General features: G+C 42.5%; 1 protein-coding gene across 1 annotated transcript; it reads right to left on the minus strand.

Moving 5' to 3' along the window:
- Positions 1-6,410: 6,410 nt before the first annotated feature.
- Positions 6,411-24,421, minus strand: LOC124134952 (F-box only protein 21-like). The gene is made up of 12 exons (XM_046500072.2): positions 24,235-24,421; positions 17,634-17,879; positions 16,827-16,951; positions 15,465-15,620; positions 14,236-14,372; positions 12,852-12,985; positions 11,496-11,640; positions 10,712-10,891; positions 9,605-9,727; positions 8,574-8,644; positions 7,867-8,024; positions 6,411-7,131 (listed from the first exon to the last, which is right to left on the minus strand). The coding sequence occupies exons 1-12, from the start codon at positions 24,342-24,344 to the stop codon at positions 6,956-6,958; spliced, it is 1,761 nt and encodes a 586-aa protein (XP_046356028.2). The 5' UTR covers positions 24,345-24,421; the 3' UTR covers positions 6,411-6,955.
- Positions 24,422-25,468: the final 1,047 nt, after the last annotated feature.

Genomic DNA, 25,468 nt, shown 5'->3' on the forward strand with positions numbered 1-25,468 from the left:
AGGCGGGAATCTAGTCACTTCTTTCCTGTGTGTCCTGATGACAACAAGGAAATCTTTTTTGTTGCACATCCGAACACGTGATTGAGTTCCACATACAAGATAGATCGTCTCAAGCTTTATAGACTACAAGCAGAGAGCAGTTCTACTAGCAGAACGGGGGTATAGAAGATCGTAGTCTCTAGTAAGTAATTAGTTAAGAAAAGTGTTGTGGGATGAGATCTTCATCTCATAAGCAGACACCTGTCTGTTTGGGCTGTGGACAACACCAAGCTCCTGGGGATCCTCACCCTAGATGTCTCGCATGCAAGAAAAGCAGCTGTACACAGAGGTCAAGGGCAGTTATTGCGAGCATCTGTCAAAAGAAAAATTTGACAAGCTCTCCAAGACATGGATCAAAAATCCCGATTATAAAACGGTCACTAGAGCATCTACATCAAGAAAACAAGTGATTAAGCCCGTGGCGGCTAAAATTAATCACAGGGTGACAAGCGAGTGTCGCGCGAGGGCGCCATCTCACCTTTTGAGGAGAAGAGACCCCGTCGCTCATCCCACTCTCCCAATAATGTTGAGGAGCAGATGCATGTTACCGGTCAAACAGAAAGTGCCTCTAACTTGCATCCGGCAACGTCTGCTACGGTCGATCGTCGAGTTTGGACAGAAACTAACGACTTTCACCCTCTGCCGCGTTCCCCCTTTAACGTAAATGAGTTCACGGAAAGAATAACAAATTCAATGTCTGTTATGATTGACACACGCATGCAATCTATGTCTCGAGAAATCTCAGATCTAAAAGAATCAGTTAATCAAACCCGGCTTGGCCAATCAGGGATTGATCACGAACAGAGATCTAAGGCTGAATATGGCAGTACACCCTCATACAGCAGACATGTACAAGGTTACGCTGAATCAGACTATGAGGACAGTAGGAGAATTATACTAAGAGAGCGAGAATCTCATAGATCTTCTCCCTACCACGCACATCACAGGGCTCATCGTGAATCACGGTCTTCACACCGCAGTATGCACAGAAATACGCACCAATCACCGTCAAGCCACTATGATAGACGCACCGACAAAGCTCGTGCATATCAGGATAGTAATCCTAAGCGTGCACCCTCTCATACTGCCACACAGTCCTGTTATACGGGCGAAGAAAGCGAGGGAAATATGACATCACCATACAGTTATAGACCACGTGATTCCCGCACAGCTTGCCGTAAATCAGACTACCGGGATTACGATACCCTCAGCCATACGACCCACTCCCAGCCCAGCCAGAGTAGGGGGTGCCGATCTACACCTGAGTATTCAGGCTATGGGGACACTGCTATAGAGGAGGATTATAGATCAAACAATTACTCCCTTAGAGACATCATAGAACTTTATGAACTAATGCCCACCTTAAAACCAGACCAGGACAGTACACCCGTTAAACCATTGATTGAACGGGCAGGATATGAGGGACCCGATAAGGGGACCGAACCATTCCATACGCTTCCCCCTCTGTCATATTTGGATGACGTCATCAAGAGAACTGAAAATCAGTTGAACTGTTCAGCGGGTCCTAGTCCGAAACAGAAGCCGATCTATATTAGATCTGCCTACAAAACACATGATCCGTTCACACTACAGCCTAGCATTGACGAAGATTACTTCGATCTGGTTAAGAAACCTAACCCCAATATGCGCATTGATATGTCCCAGATCAAGAGCTTAGATAAAGTCAATAAGCAAATGATTAATACCGGTTCTTACATCAACTGGTTAGCAGCTGGTATTCGCCATGTCATACCCCCGTATACCCAGAGCGATGATCTTCCCTTAGACACTTCCACGGAGATGACTAGTCAGAAGACGGGATTTATCCACAGCTCATTAGACCACATACTGAAGATGCAGGAAGACCTCCTATTATCTCAAGTATGGATGTCAGCACAGTTTCTGCTCATGCAAAGAAGACACTTACTACAGCAAGTTCATCATGTGATGCCAGACCCTTTAAAGAGATCCATGATGTCACAGCCCATTACGTCATCGCAGCTTTTCAACGGTAGACTGAAATCGGTGAAGGAAGCCATTATCTCGTCAACTAACCAGAAATTTCAGGAATCCACCATCTCGATAGCATCCAAGTTACAGAGACAACCGGCAGTTACTCGACCCCAGCGACAGAGCCCTGGACCCCGACGCAAACAGCCCAATCGGAATTCTTTTCGAGCCTCTACTCAGAGAAACAGATCGTATCAACCCAGGTACAAGAACTCCAGAGTTGATCTTCCCACTTCACAGAGAGGACTTGGCAGAGGAAGAGGCAGTTCCCGTAGGGGCCACCCTCGGAAATGACTTCACCATAAATCTACAGACCCATCCAGATCCTACCGACTTCGCCTGCCCTACGGACAACGAGTTAGAATTACGGAAGACCAAGGACACGCCTACTCCAAATCCAGTCGAACTAGCCAATCTTACAAACATCGACCCAAGACTATCCAAGTTCAAATCTCATCCTATTCCGGGACCAGTCGGAGGCCGTCTTATGCAGTACGCAGACAACTGGGAGACCATCACAGACGACTCATGGTTACTCGAAGTAATAAGAAGAGGCAACAAACTTCACTTCTTAAAACGACCAAAACTAGTCATTCATCCTACCGGACCCCGTTTCCAGCTATCAGGACCGAAGCTAGTCGCAGCAGAAGTAGCCATACAAAAATTACTCACAAAAGGAGCTATCAGCACCCTAAAGGAGTCAGACACCTCTCTCGGATTCTACTCCCCAGTTTTCCTGGTACCGAAGAAGAATTCTTCAGAGATGAGATTAATAATAGACCTAAAAACTCTGAACAAAGATTATCTGGAAAAACCACCCACATTTCAGATGGAATCTATAAAGAAGTTGAAGAATTCCCTAAGACAAGCAGACTGGATGATAAGCATAGATCTCCAAGATGCATATCTTCACGTCCCGATCCATCCAAGTCATCGTCGATACCTACGATTCGCTGTCAACGGTCAGAGATACCAGTTCAGGGTACTACCATTCGGCATATCCATCGCCCCATGGTTATTCACAAGGATCACCAATCCCGTCATTGGTTTCGCCCATCTAAATCTCATAAGGCTTCATGGATATATCGACGACTTCCTATCGGTCGATCAGGACAAATCACAAATCAGTCTAAACACAGTGTGTCTCATCCAACTTCTCACAAACTTAGGTTTCCTGGTTCACGCTCAAAAATCAGAGCTGGCACCACACAGGTCATCACCTACATAGGCACAAGATTTATCTTCGACAAGGGCATAGTAGCACCCCCAGAGGACAGATATGCAAGAGTACAGAGCATGATTACAAGCGCACTCGATCAGCCCGTCAAGTCGAGACGCTGGTGGATGTCTTGCCTAGGCACGCTCACATCTATCCAAGACCTAACCTACAGAGGCAGGCTACAATTACGACCATTCCAGATTTGGATGAACACCACCAAGAATCTAGAGCTGGAAGCACTAATCCAACCCCCAGAAGTTCGAATCTCAGAACTCCTTTGGTGGCTAAATCGCCAAAATGTCATGCCAGGTATTCCACTAAACTACCCCACCCCCCTACATCAACTCTACACAGATGCATCAGGAGAGGGTTGGGGTGCCCATATGGACGATGCCACCATTCAAGGGAAATGGTCCTCCCAAGACAAAGAGCTACACATCAATTGTCTAGAAATGAGAGCGATATATCTAGCATTAACAGCTTGGCTAAATCGTCTACACCACTCGTCAGTGAAGATCGCTACAGACAACTCAACTGTGGTCGCTTACATACAGCACCAAGGGAGCACAAGATCTCAGCCTTTACTGAAGGAGGTTACACGTTTATATGCCTTGGTAGACTCAGTGAGTTACAAGATCGAAGTAAGACACATTCCGGGGAAGCTAAATATACTAGCAGATTACCTATCCCGGAAAAACAAGATAGTACCCACAGAATGGTCACTACATCCCGAGGTGTTCAAGTGGATAACCCAGATATGGGACACTCCAAACATAGATCTATTCGCCACATGTCTCAACAACAAACTACCAGTCTACGTCAGCCCAGTACCAGACCCACTAGCACTCCAAGTCGATGCGCTCTCCATGGAATGGAAGGGAATGTTTGCTTACGCATTTCCCCCATGGGCTTTCCTAGACAGAGTACTGAAGAAAATAGAGGAAACGGATTGTGTCATAATCCTCATAGCCCCGGCTTGGCCCAAAAGCGCTTGGTTTCCGAGACTTCTACAACTCCTGCTAGAAGTACCTCTGAAACTCCCAGTACGTCACAACCTATTGAGACAACCGAAGACGGACATATTTTACGGCCGCCTCGACAACCTCCATCTTCACGCTTGGAAATTATCTCGCATAAGATGCAAGCCGCCGGTTACTCTAAAGCAGCTGCACGAAGAGTGGCTAGCTCATGGAGACCAGCCTCATCTGCCTTATATAATAACAGATGGGACAAGTTCATCGAATGGAGAAGAGGGAAACAGTTACATGGAGATATAACGATACCTATAGTAGCCGAATTCTTGATCCATCTCAGAAACGACAAGAAATTACGACACGGCACTATCGAAGGATATAGATCAGCCCTGTCATCAGTATTACAACACGATGACCTATCTATAGGTACCCATCCAGTACTAAATCGACTTATGAAGTCTTTTGCCCTGGAAGATATAAAAGGACCACGTACTTTTCCTAAATGGGATCTATCTATAGTATTGTCGGCATTGATGAAAGCACCGTATGAACCCATGAGTAGTGCGACATTACTATCAGTCTCCAAGAAAACTGCTTTTCCCCTTAGCCATGGCTACGGCGGCTCGCGTGTCAGAACTACACGCTATTGATATCTCCACTGTAACCCATACCAAAGAATGGAAAGCAGTGTCGTTCAGATCGCTCCCTGAATTTATTGCCAAAAACCAGTCGTCAACCTTCGGCCCACTCGGACATCGGCAATACACTATACCAGCTCTAAGTAAAAGTGTGGACTTCCCGGATAGATTGCTTTGCCCCATAAGAGCCTTGAGATATTTTATCACAGCGACTCAACCCCACAGAAAGCAGAGAAAACGCCTATTTATCTCTTGCAAGCCCTCGTCAGAAAAGGACATCGCAAAGGGCACTGTAGCGGGATGGCTAAAAACAGCTATCACAGATAGCTATAAAACGGCACAAATCTCCACTCCGATTTGGGGTAGCTGCAGACCCCACGAAATCAGAGCACTGGCAACAAGCCTAGCCACATGGAATACTGCATCCATCGAACAAATCGTGGCCAGCTGCCAGTGGAAGTCCCACAACACTTTTTCAAACTTTTACTTACGAGACATACAGACCGATCTAAATGGACTATACACTCTGGGGCCTTTGGTGGCCGCCCAGGTGATAGTTACCAAGTAAAGTAACCTGTTCCCTCCCTCTTCCAGGAAAGGGAAAAAAGAGGGGGGGGGGGGGGGGGGGTGAAGATTTCAGAAGTACCTCAGGAACTCAGGGTAAGTTGTACTTTGTTACTGGACTGCGCTATTGAGTTAGTAAAACAGGGCAAATGTCAACACTGAAATCAGAGATCGAAGGATTAAGTGATATACGGTAATCTACATGATAGGAAGGTTAATGTACTACCACCGGAAGTGACGTCATAGGAGTCATCACACTGGAGAAACGTTAAGATACGTTAAATATCACTATCCAAAAAGGGCATAACGGTAAACCACGTCATAAGTGATACGGGAGAATAGTGCCACCGGAAGTGACGTCACAGATGACGTCATCACCGGAAGTGACGTCACAGATGACGTCATCACAGGAAACGATGTCACTAAAAAGTCTAAGTATCACAAGGGAATATACATATACCCTTCACATGACGCCTTGAAAATTCTATACGTCTAAGTCTTGTAAGTAGACTATTAGACACATCCGTTTAAGACCCCTTTTGGCATATAATCCTTGGTTTTACCACTTCACTAGCCAAATATCTATGGGATGCTAGATACCAGAACCCGCCGGTCCCTCTGGTGTATACTGGCACTGATGTGATAGAGGTGAGGTATTCACAAGAATTATCAAACAATAGTTATCATTGTGAATAATTCTAAGAATACCACCTCTATCACATCAGGAATTAATCCCTCCCACCTCCCCAAATATCTGCATCTAGTTGATGAGAGTATGGGTTGAAAGAAGTGACTAGATTCCCGCCTTGCGCATGCGCAGTGGCGCCTCTGGCAAGGGATAGGGTTTCCCTCACAACTATGGATATGTTGGCAGTGTAGTGGACGTCTGTTGAAAATTTATAAAAAATTTATAGTGTGGTTCTCAGCATAAACAGGAATTTATGGCACTGATGTGATAGAGGTGGTATTCTTAGAATTATTCACTATGATAACTATTGTTTGGTGTTTAGAGAAGACTAGTTTGTTATTTACACCGCACTCAGCAATATTCCAGCTATATGACATCAGTCACAATTGAGTCTGGCCCAGACAATCCAGTTATTGACATAATGAGCATCGATCTACGCAACTCGAATGCGATGACCACCCAATCCACTTAGTCACGTCTTACAACAAGCATGGGTTGCTGGTTGCTGGTGTCTTATATTCTCACCCAGGATCCCCACAAATCTAAGACAAGTGAACATGAATCGCAAAGCCTGAATGTCCAACACTCAAGAGGGGAATTATGAAATCGGCAACTAGCTGTTCAATAGTCATGCTGCAAGAACACACAACTGGGCCTGCACAATATGAAGAACAGAAAGTTTCCAAATGGACTTGTGTTTGTCAAATATATCAGTCGGCAGTCAAGCACCCATTCTCCTAGATGCACAATCCATGATGAGGTCGTCTGGGAAGAGCACAAAGGTATCACAGCGCCATGTTGCTACTGTCAGTGATTACACTGATCACATGTTGGGAGTGTAATGTTCCTGCAGGAGGGCGCGCGTCACATCGGTGTCGTCCGGGTACTCCCTCTGCTTCTCCTGGTTGGGGATGTAGTGTGTCTCTGTGAAGGTCTGGAAGTACCGACCCACTTCAGGGTGCTGGATCTCGCGGGGACTGTCCGTGTACAACATGTTTTCTGGAAGTAGAGTCAAACAGAGCTATAGTTCCTAATTCACGCCAGCCTGTGTATACTTGAGGTTAGGTCATAGACAAACAGTAGTTGAGAGTAGGGCAGGTATTTGGATCCAGATCCATTTAGGACGGCCTAAGTGGCATCCTGTGTAATAATTTTGCATACAGATAACATCAATGGCAGCCTGTGTAATTCTTAGAGCATAATACTAGTGGACCCATGCAGTAGGGCTGGGACAAGTCCAAATTTACTACCCGGGTACCCAACACCCTATTACCCGGCCCTACGCGGATACCCGCTGTAGGTCTCAAGAGTTGAGTACAAAATGTCTGAATGGGAATTGTTTTACTGCAGCCCTGGCACAAACTATTTAGATACACATATAAAACGATTTGGTCATGTATACACTGCAGTTGATAGACGCTTTATCGAACATAGAAAAGTCAGAACGAATGCTTGCATAGTGAGAAAGAAATGTGAACATTAGCTATACTTGTAGTGTAACCATTGAGTTTTATTGTTAATGTCATTAAACAGTATATCACGTGTTTAACCACGGGTCCGGGTAGTCATGTGGGTACCCGGGTCTTACTCAGGACCCACCCGACCCGGGTACCCGAGTTACCCATCCCAGCCCTACCATGTAGCAGAACACCAATGTGAGCAGCCAGCATGTAATAATTCCTCATACAGATGATGTAACTCTGCCCCTGGAATAAATGCTGATATCAGACATACCTTGTGCAGCGTATCTATTACTGCCATCTTCCACAAGGACGCTGTAGAAAGGCTGTTTGTGTTGCTTCGTCAGATTGTGAACACCCATCTGCACTATCCACTCCTCGCTCGCCTGACAAGTCTCATCCCAGCCAAAGATCACACAAGTGTAGTCGTACCTACACAGAAACCAGTCCCCTCAAGCTCGGTAGTCATAGCCTACATAGCCTATTGTCTCACCTTACATTATAATATGAGCTTCTGATCGGTTAAGGAGCAGGCAATTATTTTCTATGTAGCTCGCTCATATACCCCGCTGAGAAATCAATCCGAACACACCTTAGGTAACTTGCTTATCTTAGGTAACTTGTTTTAGCCCCTTAATGCAGAGCGCCAGGCATGTTAATAACAAGTACCATCTTTTAACGTCTTTTTGTATAAGGCTGCCACTCTCCGGGCAGAACTCTACCACTAGACCACGAAGGTGATCCTTTTCAATCATGAAAGAGCAATGTTAATTTGACTGGACATGTAATTTCACATTGCATCAATCCAACAAGACCGAACCAAATTTGACTAGGCTCGGGCTTCAGACTAGTGACTAATGTCGCAGATTGAGAAACAATACACCAGGTGATGTAACATGGGGTTTATTGTTGCATTCAAGAACATTTCACTGACACAGCGACTACAACAACCTTGATAACCAAGGATTGTGTGGGCCTCACCTCTTGTGCTTCATCACCATCCCCACAGAGTACTTCACCTCCTGGTTGTCCTCCCGCAACTTCCTCTTCGGCTGAAACAGTAGCTAGTCTCAGCTCTCCGCAAACACTGATGACTGACTGGCTATTTTAGCAGTATTTAAGCAATATCAATGCATGTCAGCTTAATCATCTTAATGGGTGAATGAATGGAAATATATATATGTAGATAACAGTTTAGATATCAACAAGGACAGACACTTAACAAAAGTTGCAACAGCTTTGATACTCAACTATTTCTCAATAAATACTTAGGAAGAAAAACTCTTTTGAGATGAGAAGTCAGCAGAGCCAAATATGCATTTTAACAGAATTTTAGAGCGTGGTTAAAACAATTATTCCAAAGAAATGTGTCAAATTTTTTTTTTACTACTCATATACACCAAATTTTTATTACATTTCGAACAAATATGGCCGAGGAAGAAATAAATACATTTTTCAATGAAGCTGCAACTTATGGCATTTTTAAAACTGCATTCAAAACAATTTTCTGCATTTCCAATATGGCACCACGGCTATATTTGATTTCTGATGAAAATACCTGGATCCAAATTGGTACCTCATAAGCCGACCATCTCACCCAGTTACAGGCCTCTGGTCCTGGTTACCTGGTTGCCCATATTGAAATTCCAAAATGAGGCCTTGAACAAACTTGAACCCCCTTTATTGTAACAGGTATACATGTATCTGCACAAAATTTTAGCTGAATCCATCAGGTCATTTAAGAAAAGAACTAAGACCAGGTAAGATAAACATGGACCCCACCCCGGACTCAAAACCTGATATCAATGGTAATGTGCCACACTTTCGACATTTGTCAAAATGGGTCCTGGCACTGTTCCATGTCTGCAACAAACACTTGCAAAGAGAAGAGAAGATTGTCTCCCCTGATTGGCAACTCAAGGCCATCTAAACCTGACCTGTGCTTGACGATGGAACATTTACTAGTCTGGTGAAGCCCCCTGCACTGTTCTGAGAATCATTCAATCAGCTACCTTTTCTCTCTTTTCTGTGTCCTTGTTTTCCTGTATGTGAACCTGGGCCTCCTGCAGCAGGTACGCCACCAGCCCCATACGTGTAGGGTCAAGGTCAGCGACATGCTGCAAACTGTCAATCACCTGCGAGAAAAGTCAAGTCACATAACAGTCTGAAACAACTTACAAGCTTGAAATTTGGCTTCATTTACACCATAGTTTAGTCCTAATAAATTTATATGGACCACATGGGTCATTAGCGGGATGTACTGGATTGTAAAATTGAAACGAATAGTGGAATTATTGAATCTATTTTCACGATCATGATAGTATTTCATTAGTACCCCACACTATTGAATAGTATTGCAATAGTTTTAAACCAACTTTAAGGTTCGGTAATTATATTAATCAAAGCAACAGAAATGAAGAAAGTATTGCTGGCAATATCAGACAGCCATTTTCCACCCTGTAGCGACTAAAACAAAAGGGAAGTAACTCTAAACTTAAGTTGTCATATTCAATTCGGGCCAGATTTGAAATTTGACTGAAAAATAACTTTACAAAATCGACATCTGGTTTTCAAACGGCATTGCAGATTTTGGTTGATTGCAGGCTTTGCAAAACATGTGTACCGCCAACACGGCCTGAGTAGATATTTTCCAAATCTTTTCATGTTTTTAGTAAAGGTGCTCAAGTGATTTGATGCACTTCGTGATGTAAGATCCGTTATTATAATATAGATTTTGATTATCAATCAGATCGTCTTGACTAGGCACCGTCATTTTGTTTGAAACAAATGCAAGTGATATAAGAGATGGAATCTGATTGGTCAATAGGAGGGACATAGGGAGACATAACTCATAATAGTGACTGGTGGCGCCATGATCGAGCCCAGAAATTCCATCCTAGTTCAGCAAGGGTGGAAACTGGACTTTTACAGTCGTTAACTCCTTGATGCTTGCAACTCAGAATCACCGATTATCTGTCCCTTATGAATTCCTAAGTTGGATAACCTGTTCTGATCCTTTTGCATTTGTGAATGAAATATGTTTAAAGTTAACTATAGTACAGAAGAGTTTTCAGGCTACCTCATTACAGCCTGTGTGTAGGCAAAGCACATGTACTCACATCTGGCAGGTTGATGTTGAGATGGAGGTTGATGCGGACTTGGAGCAGCCTCATTTCTAGGTCATCAGGGCTGATAATAAGGAAGAGATCGAGGGCATTGCGTAAACACAGCAGTCCGTCACCAAGCTGACTCTGATGGCGCCCAATACCAACCAGGTTCCTGGCCATCCGCTCCAAAACCTGCAACCGGAGATTAGAGTTACCATGGTAACTAGGTAACAGAAAGTAGGGTACCTGAAGATTGTCACAATCACCATGGCAACAAAAACAAAAGTCATTAGAAGAAGACATATCCCCCCGCTCTGGTACATTCAGAAATGGCTTTTCAGGTGGACAAACAGACTAGTGCACTAGAAAAATAACTGGTCTACAAGAATTGGCTACTGAAGTACAAATACCATATTTCCATACATTCATATTATGTTATAAAAATCAAATAAGAAATCTGGCATTTCAAATTTTCTTTTCTAGTCAGTCAGCCCACCCCAATTGTAAAATGACTGGACCTAAATGATTTTTACTAGTATCTGTCTGATTGGCCAACATTTTTTATATGCTGAACCTGGAAGGAGCGATTGAGACATTAGAACCACCTTTGAGAAGCTGTGATGACCCATCCTCTATTATCTAGGGTATAATATATCACCTTTCTATTATGATAAATACCATTGGCCATTCATCGACTAATCATAATCAGCATCTATCCACATTACGAAGGTTTGATCTCACACTAACACAGCCAGCTCATACCTGGGAGACCGTCTTCCTACTGGCTAGTATTTACCTTCTTTGGTGGAACAGACATGTAGTGTTCCTTCTGGAAGCCGAGCCCCTCGGGGATGCCCACTGCACCACAACACTCATCCTGCTGCAGGAAGCGCCCTCCCCGGAACACATCCACGAACACATACTGCTGACTCACTGGGGCTCTGAAACAACACACCTTAACCAGTCAATTCTAATATGAAAGCTGAAATACAGCTGAAAACGCTAAAAGAATAAATGAAGAATGAAAATAGTAATAGCAGAAAGGCAAAGTATCTTTAAAAAATGGCATAATGCTTCACCATGTTCATGATGTTCACATTTAAAATTTGTGGTTGTACTGAGTACTTATTTGCCATGTTCCAGTTACATCACAGCTGCCTGTAAACATTGGAGTCTGTACCAGACAAAACCATGGATATTATGAGCAACAGCCACTTGAACAAGGTACAATGGCAAGGAATGAACCAAGTCACCAAGCCTTACCACCCAATCCACGCTCTTACAACCACCATGTGTTCCTGGGGACCAATTCTACCCTTGAATCACTTCAATCTCATAAAATCAGATTTTAGTTCTCGCTACTGCTAAACAAAGATCTGAGGACATCCCATTAGGGGTCATGTCAGAACGACCTTTCATCCGACCAATCAGAGCGTTGCTTACCAGATCATGAAAGTGACAGTCTGAATGTGATTTCTAATCATGCAGCCTCGAAAACATTGAAACGGGGTATTCCGAACGATAGTTACAGGCTTAACGACTGAATCTATACAATCTAGACAATATATTAGCCATTCTAGAACGTTCTGTTGTTCAGCTTCCCCCTGATTGGCTAATGTCGACTTCTTGTCAGTAATTCCATTGGTTGGTCAGAGTTTGCGAAAGGTCGGTCTGACGTGACCCGTAATGGGATGTCCTCAGATCTTTGTTTAGCGCCAGCGAGAAGATCTGATTTTAATGAGATTGGAATCACTTCAGCATGTTCAGGGCTAGTTAGTAATAAAAGTAACACCCCTATCATCAAATGGCCATGGCAGTTGTAATAAAATCAGATGTCAAATTAAAGAAATATTTCTAAACCCTGGAAAACCACTAGTCGCTTGGTTATGTAAAAGAGATCTTTTATCATTTGAATTTGAGTGGTTCAGTTAAGATGCTGACTCACTAACTTAGACTGATTTCCTAGTTTCAGAATGTAACTCCAAGCTATAAGGCTAAAAACATGTAAAGAACAGCACGCTTGGTGCCAAGTCAGGGATTCAAACTCATGGCTAAGGGCTGCAGTTCTGACACTGCCATTAGTAGTGCCTTAGTCAACTGTGCTACCATACCCTCCTGCTAAAGGACAGTTTGATCATCCCTAATGACTTACATGGGCCGCTCCAGCCATCGCAGCAGGAAGTGGGAAGGAAAGTTGATAGCTTCACACACGACCCCCAGTCTCCGCGCCACGGCACTGTAGACAATGGACAGCGTAATCGGAATCCCCTTCTTCCTCTCCAGAACCTAAACATTGCAACTGCAGTCACTACTGTGGTTCTGTACACAGAAAAGGATCCTAGCTAGCCATTGCATAGCACTGGGCCCATTGCAATCATGAATCCATACAATGGTGCATACAACTGGTTCCACTGCACACCTTCATATTGTAACAGACTCATTATGTAAGTGCCATGTAGTGGTCAGGTAGGCTACATTTACATCTGTGACTTTGGCCAGGGTACAGCTCCTTCATCCTTACTTAACATAGTTTATAGAAGGGAAATAATTATTGACAGAATGTGTCTGCTTTTGACTTTAAAGAGGCACTAGGACTGTTGGCCACCCATCCTACTTTAGTTGCCAATAGTTACCACCCATCCTACCTTAGTTGCCTATGGTTACCACCCATCCTACCTTAGTTGCCTATGGTTACCACCCATCCTACCTTAGTGGCCTATGGTTACCACCCATCCTACTGTAGTTGCCTATGGTTACCACCCATCCTACCTTAGTTGCCTATGGTTACCACCCATCCTACTTTAGTTGCCTATGGTGACCACCCATGCGACCTTAATTGCCAATGGTGGCCACCCATCCCACATTAGTTGCCGATGGTGACCACCCATCCTACCTTAGTTGCCTATGGTGACCACTCATCCTGCCTTAGTTGCCTATGGTGACCACCCATCCGATGGTGACCACCCATTACCTTAGTTGCCCACGGTGACCACCCATCCTACCTTAGTCGCCGATGGTGACCACCCATTACCTTAGTTGCCTATGGTGACCACTCATCCTGCCTTAGTTGCCCATGGTGACCACTCATCCTGCCTTAGTTGCCTATGGTGACCACCCATCCTACCTTAGTCGCCAATGGTGACCACTCATCCTGCCTTAGTCGCCTATGGTACCACCCATCCTACCTTAGTTGCCCATGGTGGCCACCCATCCTACCTCAGTTGCCCATGGTGACTACCTATCCGACCTTAGTTGCCTATGGTGACCACCCATCCTACCTCAGTTGCCCATGGTGACTACCTATCCGACCTTAGTTGCCTATGGTGGCCACCCATCCCACCTTAGATGCCTATGGTGACACCTATCCTATTTCAGTTGCCTATAGTGACCACCTCAGCCCACCTTAGTCGCCCATGGTTACAGACCAACACACCTTAGTTGCCTATGGTGACCACCGAGTCAGGGTCTCCATTACCCATTGTTAGTGGAGGAATATTCTGCCCTGAAATAAGCATTGTTAGTGTCTACTTTCTTACTCTATTGATGTAGGAATTCTTTGGATCGTAGTAATTCTCCTCATTGCCACAGAATCCAAGCTTGTCAAACAGTACATAGTTTAACGTCACCATGACAACTCGACATAGCTGAGGTGACCACAGATGCTCTGAAATAGCTGAAAACAGACAAATCAAGAGATGATGCCAACGATTTAAAAAAGGGTACCAAGTTGTAGCTTGTGTACATATTCTATGGCTACTTTAGAGAAATATTTATGGGTGAGGTGAAATTGGGTTTAACGTCGCGTTCAAGATTATTGCACTTATATAGCGACGTGCATGCATGTGTGTTTGTGTGTGTGGCTGCTTGTACTAGACCCGACTGATGCCGATTTATAGTGCTAGCCCACTGAGATACCATGCTGCAGTTTAACATCAATACCCCACTCAGACACAGTATACTGACTCCGAGCCTACCAGTCCTTGCTTTAACCCCTTAATGCCGAGTGCCAGACAGGGTAACAACAAGTACCATCTTTTAACGTCTTTTGGTATGATTCGGCCGGGGATCGAACCCCGGACCTTCCGCTCTACCACTAGACCACGGAGGCGGTCAGAAATATTTATAACATCTTACAATCCTACTACTGGTAGGACAAGAAGCATCATTACTGTTGCATTCACAGGTTTTTATACACTACATTCCTCCATGAGCCATGAATATACTGGGCCAATAAGGCATGCTAACCAACAAGATGACCACCCAAACATCACCTCATACAACAAGCAATAGTCCAGGCAAAATAAGGTTTCACTTAAAACAAATTGCAACAGGATTTATTTCACAACAATGCATTTCTACTAGGTCCCAAGAACAACATACAAAAAGTTCAAAACAATCCAAGTTTGGGAAAAAAATCTAATTTGCATAATCCAATATGGCCGCCAATTATCAACATATCTTCCATATTTCAGATGAGGTTCAATCTATTGATGAAAAGCATGGGTTTTATTGCAAAAAAGCCATATTGTGCTTCTAAATGGATTTTAACAACAGCTACCCAATGTTTTCGACTATTGAAAAACCTACAAATTATTCAAGATGGCCATCAATTTCGAGATGGCTGCTGGGGACCTAGCCTCAACGGAATCCCAATGGGATTCACTATTAGATGAGCTTACAAGACCAAGACATATCATTTAGATTCTTGCTTCAGTGGCTATTATCGCAGACTGATAAATGTGTGCATGTACAAGATTCCGCTCACCTCCTGCATTGTGGTCCATATTGCATGCTGGGTGGTCCGGCGACCTCTGACACAGCTCCCGTCTCACCATCCGCGCTATCTCGTCCAGCTGGTCATTGATGGAGTTCTGGGTAACACTGATAGTTGGGTGGCACCACTGGGCAATCATCACAGCACCTGGGGGACAGAGAGGGGGTGACATTGATGGAGTTCTGGGTAACACTGATAGTTGGGTGGCACCACTGGGCAATCATCACAGCACCTGGGGGACAGAGAGGGGGTGACATTGATGGAGTTCTGGGTAACACTGATAGTTGGGTGGCACCACTGGGCAATCATCACAGCACCTGGGGGACAGAGAGGGGGTGACATTGATGGAGTTCTGGGTAACACTGATAGTTGGGTGGCACCACTGGGCAATCATCACAGCACCTGGGGGACAGAGAGGGGGTGACATTGATGGAGTTCTGGGTAACACTGATAGTTGGGTGGCACCACTGGGCAATCATCACAGCACCTGGGGGACAGAGAGGGGGTGACATTGATGGAGTTCTGGGTAACACTGATAGTTGGGTGGCACCACTGGGCAACTCCCCTTCATTTGGGGGATCTGAGTTCGCAAAAGGTTCATGCAGAGAGGTGTCAGTGTGAAAGATTTGAGTCTTAAAGAGACTGTAAAGTTTCTCTCTACTGATCCTATCCAAACATAGTGAGTCCTGGGATAGAAATCCACCAGGCACTCACAAAGATGTCTAGGTGTGCCCTTTGGAATTTGTGTGTGTCACCAAGAAAACTTGTCATCCACTTTCAAACTCAGTAAACATCATTCACCATGTTCACCATGAGCTACATTTGTTTGTTTGTTTGTTGTTTAACGCCACACACAGCAATATTCCAGCAAGATGATGGTGGTCTGTAAATAATTGAGTCTGGACCGGACAATTCAGTGATTAACATCATGAGCATCAATCTACGCAATTCGGATACGATAAAAAGCAACAAGCAAGTCAATAAGTCTGACCACTCGATCTCGTTAGTTGCCTCTTACGACAAGCATGGGTTGCTGAAGACCAATTCTAGCCCCAATCTTCACGGGTATCAGTAGCCGGATGATAAGTAGCTGAAAGATTGGCTCCATCTTCCTCTTTGAGCTTGATAACATCCAATTCAGTTTCAAATCCCCAGGTTTATTTTATGAATCATACTGTGAATTACATTTTTCACAAGCTTCATTTAATATACATTATCACAAGGAATATTTTCATAAATTATGATTTCTAATTGTGACCTTCAGGCACCATGAATTTATCAAAGCTGTGCCATTGTTCATCATACTGTATATGGCACTCTAATACAAGGACATTCATACCCTGAAGTACCTACCCAACTCCAGATTCTGGTCGGCCTCCGGTAACTGGAGGTACTGCTGCCATTTTGTTGCCAGGTGGATCTGACTTAAATGTCTTAAGACCTTCTCTGCATAGTATTTCTCTGTCAGGTTGTGGCACCTAGTGAAACAGAAATGTCAGACATTGTTCAGTCCCTCAGAATTATGTCTGCAAACATCCAAATAAGTCTCTTTAACAGCCTTTGTGGTGCAATGGATAGATAGTCTGAACAGAGAGCAGAAAGTCAGTGGTTCAATCGTGAGGCTGATTCATAAGAAAAGACGTTAAAAGATGGTACCTACTGTCACCCTGCCTGGCTCGGCATTAAGACACTGGAATGTTGAGACTCATGAATAATATGAATATGGACATATGCTTGGCTACGTGGAGCACCTTTCATATGCCTAAGGGACAATTATACTGACACAACATTTTCAGACTGATCACTCTGTGACTTACCTCTAACATGTCTTAAGGAAGAAAATGTGCGGGGGTTTAGATTCTCAATTTAAGGCGACAAACCCATTAACATTTACCCACCTACCTTCCCTACTAATCTTAAGTTTGTTTGTTGTTTGACGTCAAACTCAGCAACACTTCATCTATATGACATCAGCTTGAAAATAATCAAGTCTGGACCAGACACTCCAAGCCATCAGGATACAATAAAACAGCATCAACCAAGTCACCAGGCCTGTCCATTTGGTCACCAAACACAACCAGTCTGGGACATGATAGGATGCAGACGGTAATGTTCATAACAGTCAAGCAACGATTACACTTTCAAAAATCCTTTACTCACTTCTTCCCATCATGCACTATGTTCATGAGTTCATCCATGATGTAATTCCCCGACTCATCATGTTCCTCGAGGAGTACAATAAACTGCGAGAAGCCTTCCTTTGATATCTCCTGAGTGTTGAAGTACTCGGCCGACAGCCCTGACACCACATTCCTCGTTCTGCGTCCATACAGCACACGTCCCTTGTACACTTCCCGCCAACACTTGTGCACTCCTCGGTCATAATGGTCGTACAGGTCTGGAAAACTGCACAGCACAGAACAAAAGAAATATTATTAGTCAAAAGAATATTGGTTCCCATTTTGTGACTGACCCTAATCTAAATCCCCTTACCCTTCACATTATTGTGGGGTTTTTCCTAGTTGCACCACAGCTGTTATCATCATCCCAGTGTTGTTCATATTTTATGACACTAACACAAATGTGTTGCATTTTACTGTAGATAAACCAGTAACTTAAAGATGGAAAACCTGCCTATTCCAATTTTATTCATCTTCCCATGGCAAGGGAGTTAACTGTCTGTAAAAGACCAGTTTCCAACCTTGCCGAACTAGGCTGGAATTTTTGGGCTCAATAGTAACACCATCAGCAAGATCAGTGGCAATTACGAGTTATGTCCCTTCTATGTCCCTCCTATTGACCAATCAGATTCCACCTCTCATATCAGTTGCATTTGCTTCAAACAAAATGGCAGTGCCCAGTCAAGAAGATCTGATAGAGAATCAAAATCTATTTTGTAATAGAAATGTATTACTTCGCGAAGTGCATCCAATCACATGAGCACCTTAATAAAAAATATGAAAAAATTTGGAAAATATCTATTGATGCCCAGTTGGCGGTACACATGCTTTGCACAACCTGCAATCGACCGAAATCAGCACGACAGTTTACAAACCAGATGTCAATTTTGTTACGCGATTTTGGTACGACTATGCATAGACTCATTAGTCCAGCCAAAATAAAACTTCATAATTCCAGCCTAGTTCAGCAAGGGTGGATACTGGACTTTTATAGTCAGTTAACTCCCTTGCCCCGGGAAAATGCTTTCACTGTGCTGAAAAAAAAACCGCACATATTTTTTAGAGGGGCTCAGGTAAGAACTTTTTCAAAATTTGGACACCATGGATACAGCTGCCCCAACAACTAATCTTCTTCCCACTAACAAAATGTTGCCTAGACTAACATTAGTCCCAGAAATAAAGTTAGTTTATTTAAAAATATATAATATAAAATCCAAACGGAACCACACATTGCTTAATTTCAGGAGATGAGGCAATCTAGACTTGCCCAGTCATTCTACACTTGAACTGGACTAATTTATTCTCTAGGGTCTGGGAGAGGGTTGCATAATCAATCATGTTATCAGGTTGACCAACCCTGTAGATGGTCAGGACTCGAAGGCAACCTATCAGCATCTGCCATTGGTCTCAAGTTTGAAAAGATTGAATACCAAACAAGATGGTGGGCGCTACAAGCATGCAAGAAAATAAGCATGTATAGCGTGAGATTCAGACCTTGACCAATCACTGGGTGGAAGTGATAGCTCTTCCAAATCTGGTAGAATTTTAAACTTGAGGAAAATATCCTTGAAGCTTGCTGAGGGCGCCTTCAACATGTTCAAAGTCAGAGCTATTCTTGGCAGAGGAGGGAGTCGTGGACAGTCCACCCGAGGCAGGGGAGGACATCCTGGCCGTAACAGCAGGACGTCCCACAACAGGTGGGTTAGACAACAACACTGTCTTTTTGGCGTGAGCAGTTCCTTTCCCCGCAGGAAACCCTTGGGTTCTACAGACACTAGAAGGATTTGACCTGCTGTCTCTACCAGTCCTAACAGTATACCCCGTTCACATCTGCCTGAGTCAGAGCAACTTGCACTGAGCAAGGAAATCCAAAAGATGCTCATAAAGAAATTCATAGAAAGGGTTCTCGTTATTTCACCAGAACAAGGCCCATTTCTAAGCACAATGTTCGTGGTACCAAAGAAAGATGGCGGTCACAGACCTTTCATAAACCTGAAAGCCCTAAATGCTTGTATCCCTTACAAGCACTTCAAGATGGAAGGCTTGCACCTCCTGAGAGATTTTCCCAAGGAAGATTACATGTGCAAACTCGACCACAAAGACCCTTACTCAGACCTCAAAGTTGCGACCAAAACAGTCGCCAATGTGACCATGGTGACCTAAAAGTCAATTTGTCTGCTATAAAATATTCAGAGGTCGCCAATTGACTACCTTGAAAAATCTTGTAGTGATTAAATTCTATTGCTTCAAATATATAGATACAAAAATAAATAACTTGATTGACATTTGCTACACAGTTTTCTTGACTGCCAGGTTTTTTCTGATTGCAATGGAAGTCACATAACCATACTCATCATCTGTTTCAATGAACATCTCAATAGCTTAATGCAGCATACGAGGATTCTTCTGACGTGCGTAGAACATCCGTTCCACTTGACAACATCATGGCAAAAGTACTTTGCCATTTTGAGAAAAAAAAACAACATACCACCAAAAGTTGTGAGTTAAACGAGTATGAGTGTAACTTTAACTAGTAATAGTGATGTTGAAAGTGACAGATAAATTTCAATTTTGGAATGACAACAAAACAAAAAATAAATAGATATACCTACAACCCTTTGTCCATAATAATATACAAAACTCAGATCACAAACAATCATATTATAGATGATATTCGCCTAGTCTTCAGTTTAGACGACACTGGTGGAAGAGTTTTCATGAAGATACATCTTCTGCAAGAATGTCCACTCTGTGCAGATTATGAATTTTGAACTTTTTCTAGTGGTCAAACATCAAGTTGAATTTAAGAGTTTAGAATATGCTACAATATACATGTAGTTGCTTCCAGATTTGTCCATAAAAACTGAAATGTGACTGAATAAATCATATGTAACCCATACACATCATGAATGTCAACATGGCCAACAGTGTTTCAGAGCTCCAGATAAGCTTTTGGTGTTGTGGGTATTTTACCCATGCATTTTAAAATCATTGGGTATCAGTAATTCTATCTGGGTATTCAAATTTCTGTTACCCACTAGTTTTTACACATGTGGGTATTTAAGTTAAATATTTAAAAACACTATTCATCTTGTCCCTGCAAACTGGTGTCGTGTGGGTTCGAGAGCTTTATAGGACTCAAAAATACCACTATACTTCCACAAGAAAGTGTGATGGCAAATGATCATGATGTAACTGTCATCGTGGAGTTTGGCAAGGTTGACAGAATGCCCGTTTATAATTTCAAAATAAGTTGCTGATTTGCTAATCGAATATGCGGGGTTACTTCATAATATTTTGATGATACGCACAAGTTTTATTTTTGTAGCGTATCTGTAATGTTCGTTGCATATTTGATACGCTTGGATTTTATTTTACTGCGTATTTCTGCATTTCTGATGCCTATTTTACGCAGATGGGGCTTGAAGCCTGTTCAAGATATTTCACAATCTTGTAAAACACTTTTACATTCTGACGATTCCATCCACAGAGAGTAAACAATTTTGGAACTCAAATACTTTATTATATTTTTTGTGCCCTTATGAAGAAGGGTTTATAGGTAAGATTTGTTACGAGATCTTGTGAGATCTCATTAGTAAAATGAAAATGAAATTATAAATTCACTGCACACACTACTTGTGCTTGTGAAATTTTCAATATTAATACTAGAATGGAGACATGATACAAAGTAGGGCTTTACTACCCAGATACCCAAACCCCTCTTACCAGACCCTACCCAATGTAGGTCTCAAGAGATGAGTACAAAATGTCTGATTGCGAATTGTTTTACAAGAACCCAAGCAAAAACTATTTAGTTGCACACAAAAAACGATCTGATCATGCAAGGGGAGCAGGATATAATGGCCCCATGCAAAAATGGCAACAGGCAATTTGGAGAAAAATGCCACAATTTTTAGTGAAAATGACCCCAAATTTTGCAGAAAATGGCCTCAAATGTTGGAGAAAATGGAACCAAATAAAACCTAGTTGTCTAGTTTGTACAATAATTACATGAAACCCTTGCCTCCCATTTCACATTATCAATTGTTATTTTGTTTGTTTTACAATTAGTTCTACATGTACTAGGAGTAGTAACACATGTTATTTAAAAGCTAGATAGGCCAGAGACAATGACACATACTGGAGAAGTGAGGACTCAAATTGGTCCCATGTATTAATTGTTATTTTGTTTGGTGTTACAATAATAATAATTTTGTAGAAATTCTGAAGAAGTGAGGATTATTGAGGATAATGGTTTACACAATATTTTATTAAAAAGAAATGGATGTAATACAAGCGTGAAAGCCTATATAAAGACTTCTCTTGTACACACTAACAATCATCCTGATCATAAACAGACATTATTATATACATTTTGGGAAAAAAGGCACATTTTGTTATAGTGAGTGAGTATGGTTTAATGGTTTTACGCCGCTTTAAGCAACATTCCAGCAATATCACGGCGGGGGACACCAGAAATGGGCTTTACACATTGTACTCAGGACGTGAATCGAACCCGGGTCTTCGGCATGACGAGCGAACGCTTGAACCACTAGGCTACCCGACTGCCCCACATTTTGTTATAATGCTGATGATTACATAAAGCTGCATTGTAACTGAAGCTGATGTATAACCTGCTGCAATTTCATCAAAACAGCTGGAATATTGCTAAAAACAGCGTAAAACCATACTCACTCACTCATCAAAACAATTTTTATTTTGACAAATAAATGCATTGTTTACTTAAAAGGATTGGGATTAATTAGCAGAAGTTAGACAGTTTTGACAGACCATGTGACATACATTATCAGTCCAGAATAGCCTATCACAGAGCTCCAGATAAGCTTTTGGTGTTGTGGGTATTTTACCCATGCATTATAAAATCATTGGGTATCAGTAATTCTATCTGGGTATTTAAATTTCCTTTACCCACTAGTTTTTACACATGTGGGTATTTTAGTTAAATATTTAATAAACACTATTCATCTAGTCCCTGCCATCTTCCCGAGGCAAGGGAGTTAACTGACTTTAAAAGTCCAGTTTCCACCCTTGCCGAACTAGGCTGGAATTCCTGGGCTCGATCGTAGCGCCACCAGTGGCTATTACGAGTTATGTCCCTTCTATGCCTCTCCTATGGACCAATCAGATTCAACCTCTCGTATCACTTGCATTTGCTTCAAACAAAACAGTGGTGCCCAGTCAAGATGATCTGATCGATAATCAAGATCTATATTGTGATAAAACGAGTCTTACATCGTGAAGTGCATCAAATCACGTGAGCACCTTGATTAAAAACATGAAAAGATTTAGAAAATATCTGTTGACAACGAGCTAGCGGTGCACATTCTTTGCAAATCCTGCAGTCGACCGAAATCTGCATGACACTTTACGAACCGGATTTTGATTTCGGTGCGCGATTTTGATTGGACTATGCATAGACTCGTTAGTCCAGCCAAAATATAACTCCATAATACCAGCCTAGTTCGGCAAGGGTGGAAACTGGACTTTTATAGTCAGTTAACTCACTTGCCTCGGGATGATGAGTCCCTGCAAACTGATGTTGTGTGGGTTCAAGAGCTTTATAGGACTCAAAAATACCACAATACATCCACAAGAAAGTGTGATGGCAAATGATCATGATGTAACTGTCATCGTGGAGTTTTGCAAGGTTGACGGAATGCCCGTTTATAATTTCAAAATAAGTTGCTGATTTGCTTATCGAATACGCAGGGCTACTTCACAATATTTTTATGATATGCACGAGGTTTATTTTTGTAGCGTATCTGTAATGTTCGTTGCGTATTTGATACGCTTGGATTTTATTTTACTGCGTATTTCTGCATTTCTGATGCATATTTTACGCAGATACGCAGCTTACCTGGAGCTCTGCTATCAATAAATGAAATAAATCTTATATGGATTTGTGTTAGTTGTGTTTCTCAGAAAGCTTGTGTCCATTTTCTCTAAAAAATTATGGCCATTTTCTCCAAATCGTCAGGGGCCATTGTCTCCATAACCCCTGAACATGCATACACTGAAGTTGACTGAAGCTTTATCTTTATCTTTACTCAATACACGTCAAAAAGAATGAATGCAGTCAGAAAGAAATGCGAACATTAGCGACCTAGTAGTGTAATCATGGAGATTTATTGTTATTGTCTGTCGGCAGCCAATAAGAACCATATTTGTGCCTGGTATTTTTTTAACCACATTGTTACCTTGTCATTAACGGTTTCACATGATTTACCATTGGTCCAGATATCCACGGGTCACCCTCAGGACCTACTCATCTCTGACTACCCGTCCTAGCCTTAATACAAAGGATAATCGAGGATGCCCCCTCCCCACGCAGGGACAAATACTATTGAATTTGAATAGCAACTTTACAAGAATCTTTATTTAGCTGGCCTAAACAGAATTGTTTTTAGTATGTCTGGCACAAGGCATGTCTGCTAGCTGCACTTGCTGAAATCCGAAAGGTGTTGCATGTAAAGTGCATTACTCCCCTGGATCTGAGCAACAATAAACATGATGAACCTCGTGAAGAAAGGGAAAAGTAGGACAAATGGCGATAAACTTACCTTTGTTGTAGTTTCTTTCGCCATAACTCGTTGCTCTTGCAAATTTTCTGAAAATATTTGCATGTATCGGAAACACTTGTCAGATCGACGTGATCTAATACACATGACATAAAAATATGTTCCCATATTTCCTCTGGAATGCCAAGTATCCACGGTTGACAGTCGTGCGATCCATGTGTGACCGCCATGTTTGTTTACGATTTGAGGGAGCGATTATTGTGGTAAATGGTACTATTTTCGTTCTTTCATTTTTGTAGGTTGGCTACCGGTTTGTTTTCACTAAAACTGTCGCATAGTCAGTTTGAATATATTTACGCTTGTGAATGTATAACTGTGGAAATAATTCCCAGTTTTATACAACCCATTTAATCGGCATAACTAAAGCAAGGTCTGCACGTGTTATGATTGTTTACATCGGATCCCTTGTCACGTGTGACTTTCGTTGTTCCAAGGACTTGCATAACCGTATTATATATACGTTTTGGTGCACGTGTACGTGCCTGCTCCATGTGATAATGTGACCAAGGCAATCTCAAGTAAATGTCACGAGGCTCTCATCTGTATACATCCAACGATTTAAACGTATGTCATGCAACGCATTTTCTCAAAATGTGTTTCGGTGTGATTTTATAGTTATGATCTTAGGAATCACAATTACTAAAATAACCACGTCTCTCTCTCTCTCCACGCAATAATATTTATTAACAACGTTGGGCTTCCGGCTATGGGGTCTTTAATTGCGTACTGCGCATATGTATGTGCGAACTTGACGAGGAATTCTTCCTTCCCCTTGGCACGTACAGTCCCTGGATCATAAGATTTTCTTTTCCGTCCAGCCCTTTCTGTAATGCAAAAGCCCTAAATGAAGCAAGTCTAAAATTTCACCAGGTACAGGCTCCCATCTCACTGTGGCAATGGAGATTTTTCTTTCAATCAAAATTACATGTTTTTTATACTAAGCGTTAGTGTACCCTAGATATTGATGACAGCGCTGATAATTTTCTCAAGAGACGTTCTCGTAGCAATTAGGGGTGCACTAGAAACGTAGAGTTTTATGTGTGGTCCTATGATAATGACAGGTTTTCTTAAGCTGGCTATATCAAAGCGAAAGAAGTGGCGCTCCCGTGTCCAACGTCAGCAGTGACTCCTTTGCTGTACCATAATGCATGAAATACAAGAACAGTGTTATCATAAATTTCAGATAGCCAAAACCTGTAAGAAATAGTACAACACG

This window comes from Haliotis rufescens, unplaced genomic scaffold (assembly GCF_023055435.1).
Source record: "Haliotis rufescens isolate VD_foot unplaced genomic scaffold, xgHalRufe1.0.p SCAF_15, whole genome shotgun sequence".
Lineage (NCBI taxonomy): Eukaryota > Metazoa > Mollusca > Gastropoda > Lepetellida > Haliotidae > Haliotis > Haliotis rufescens.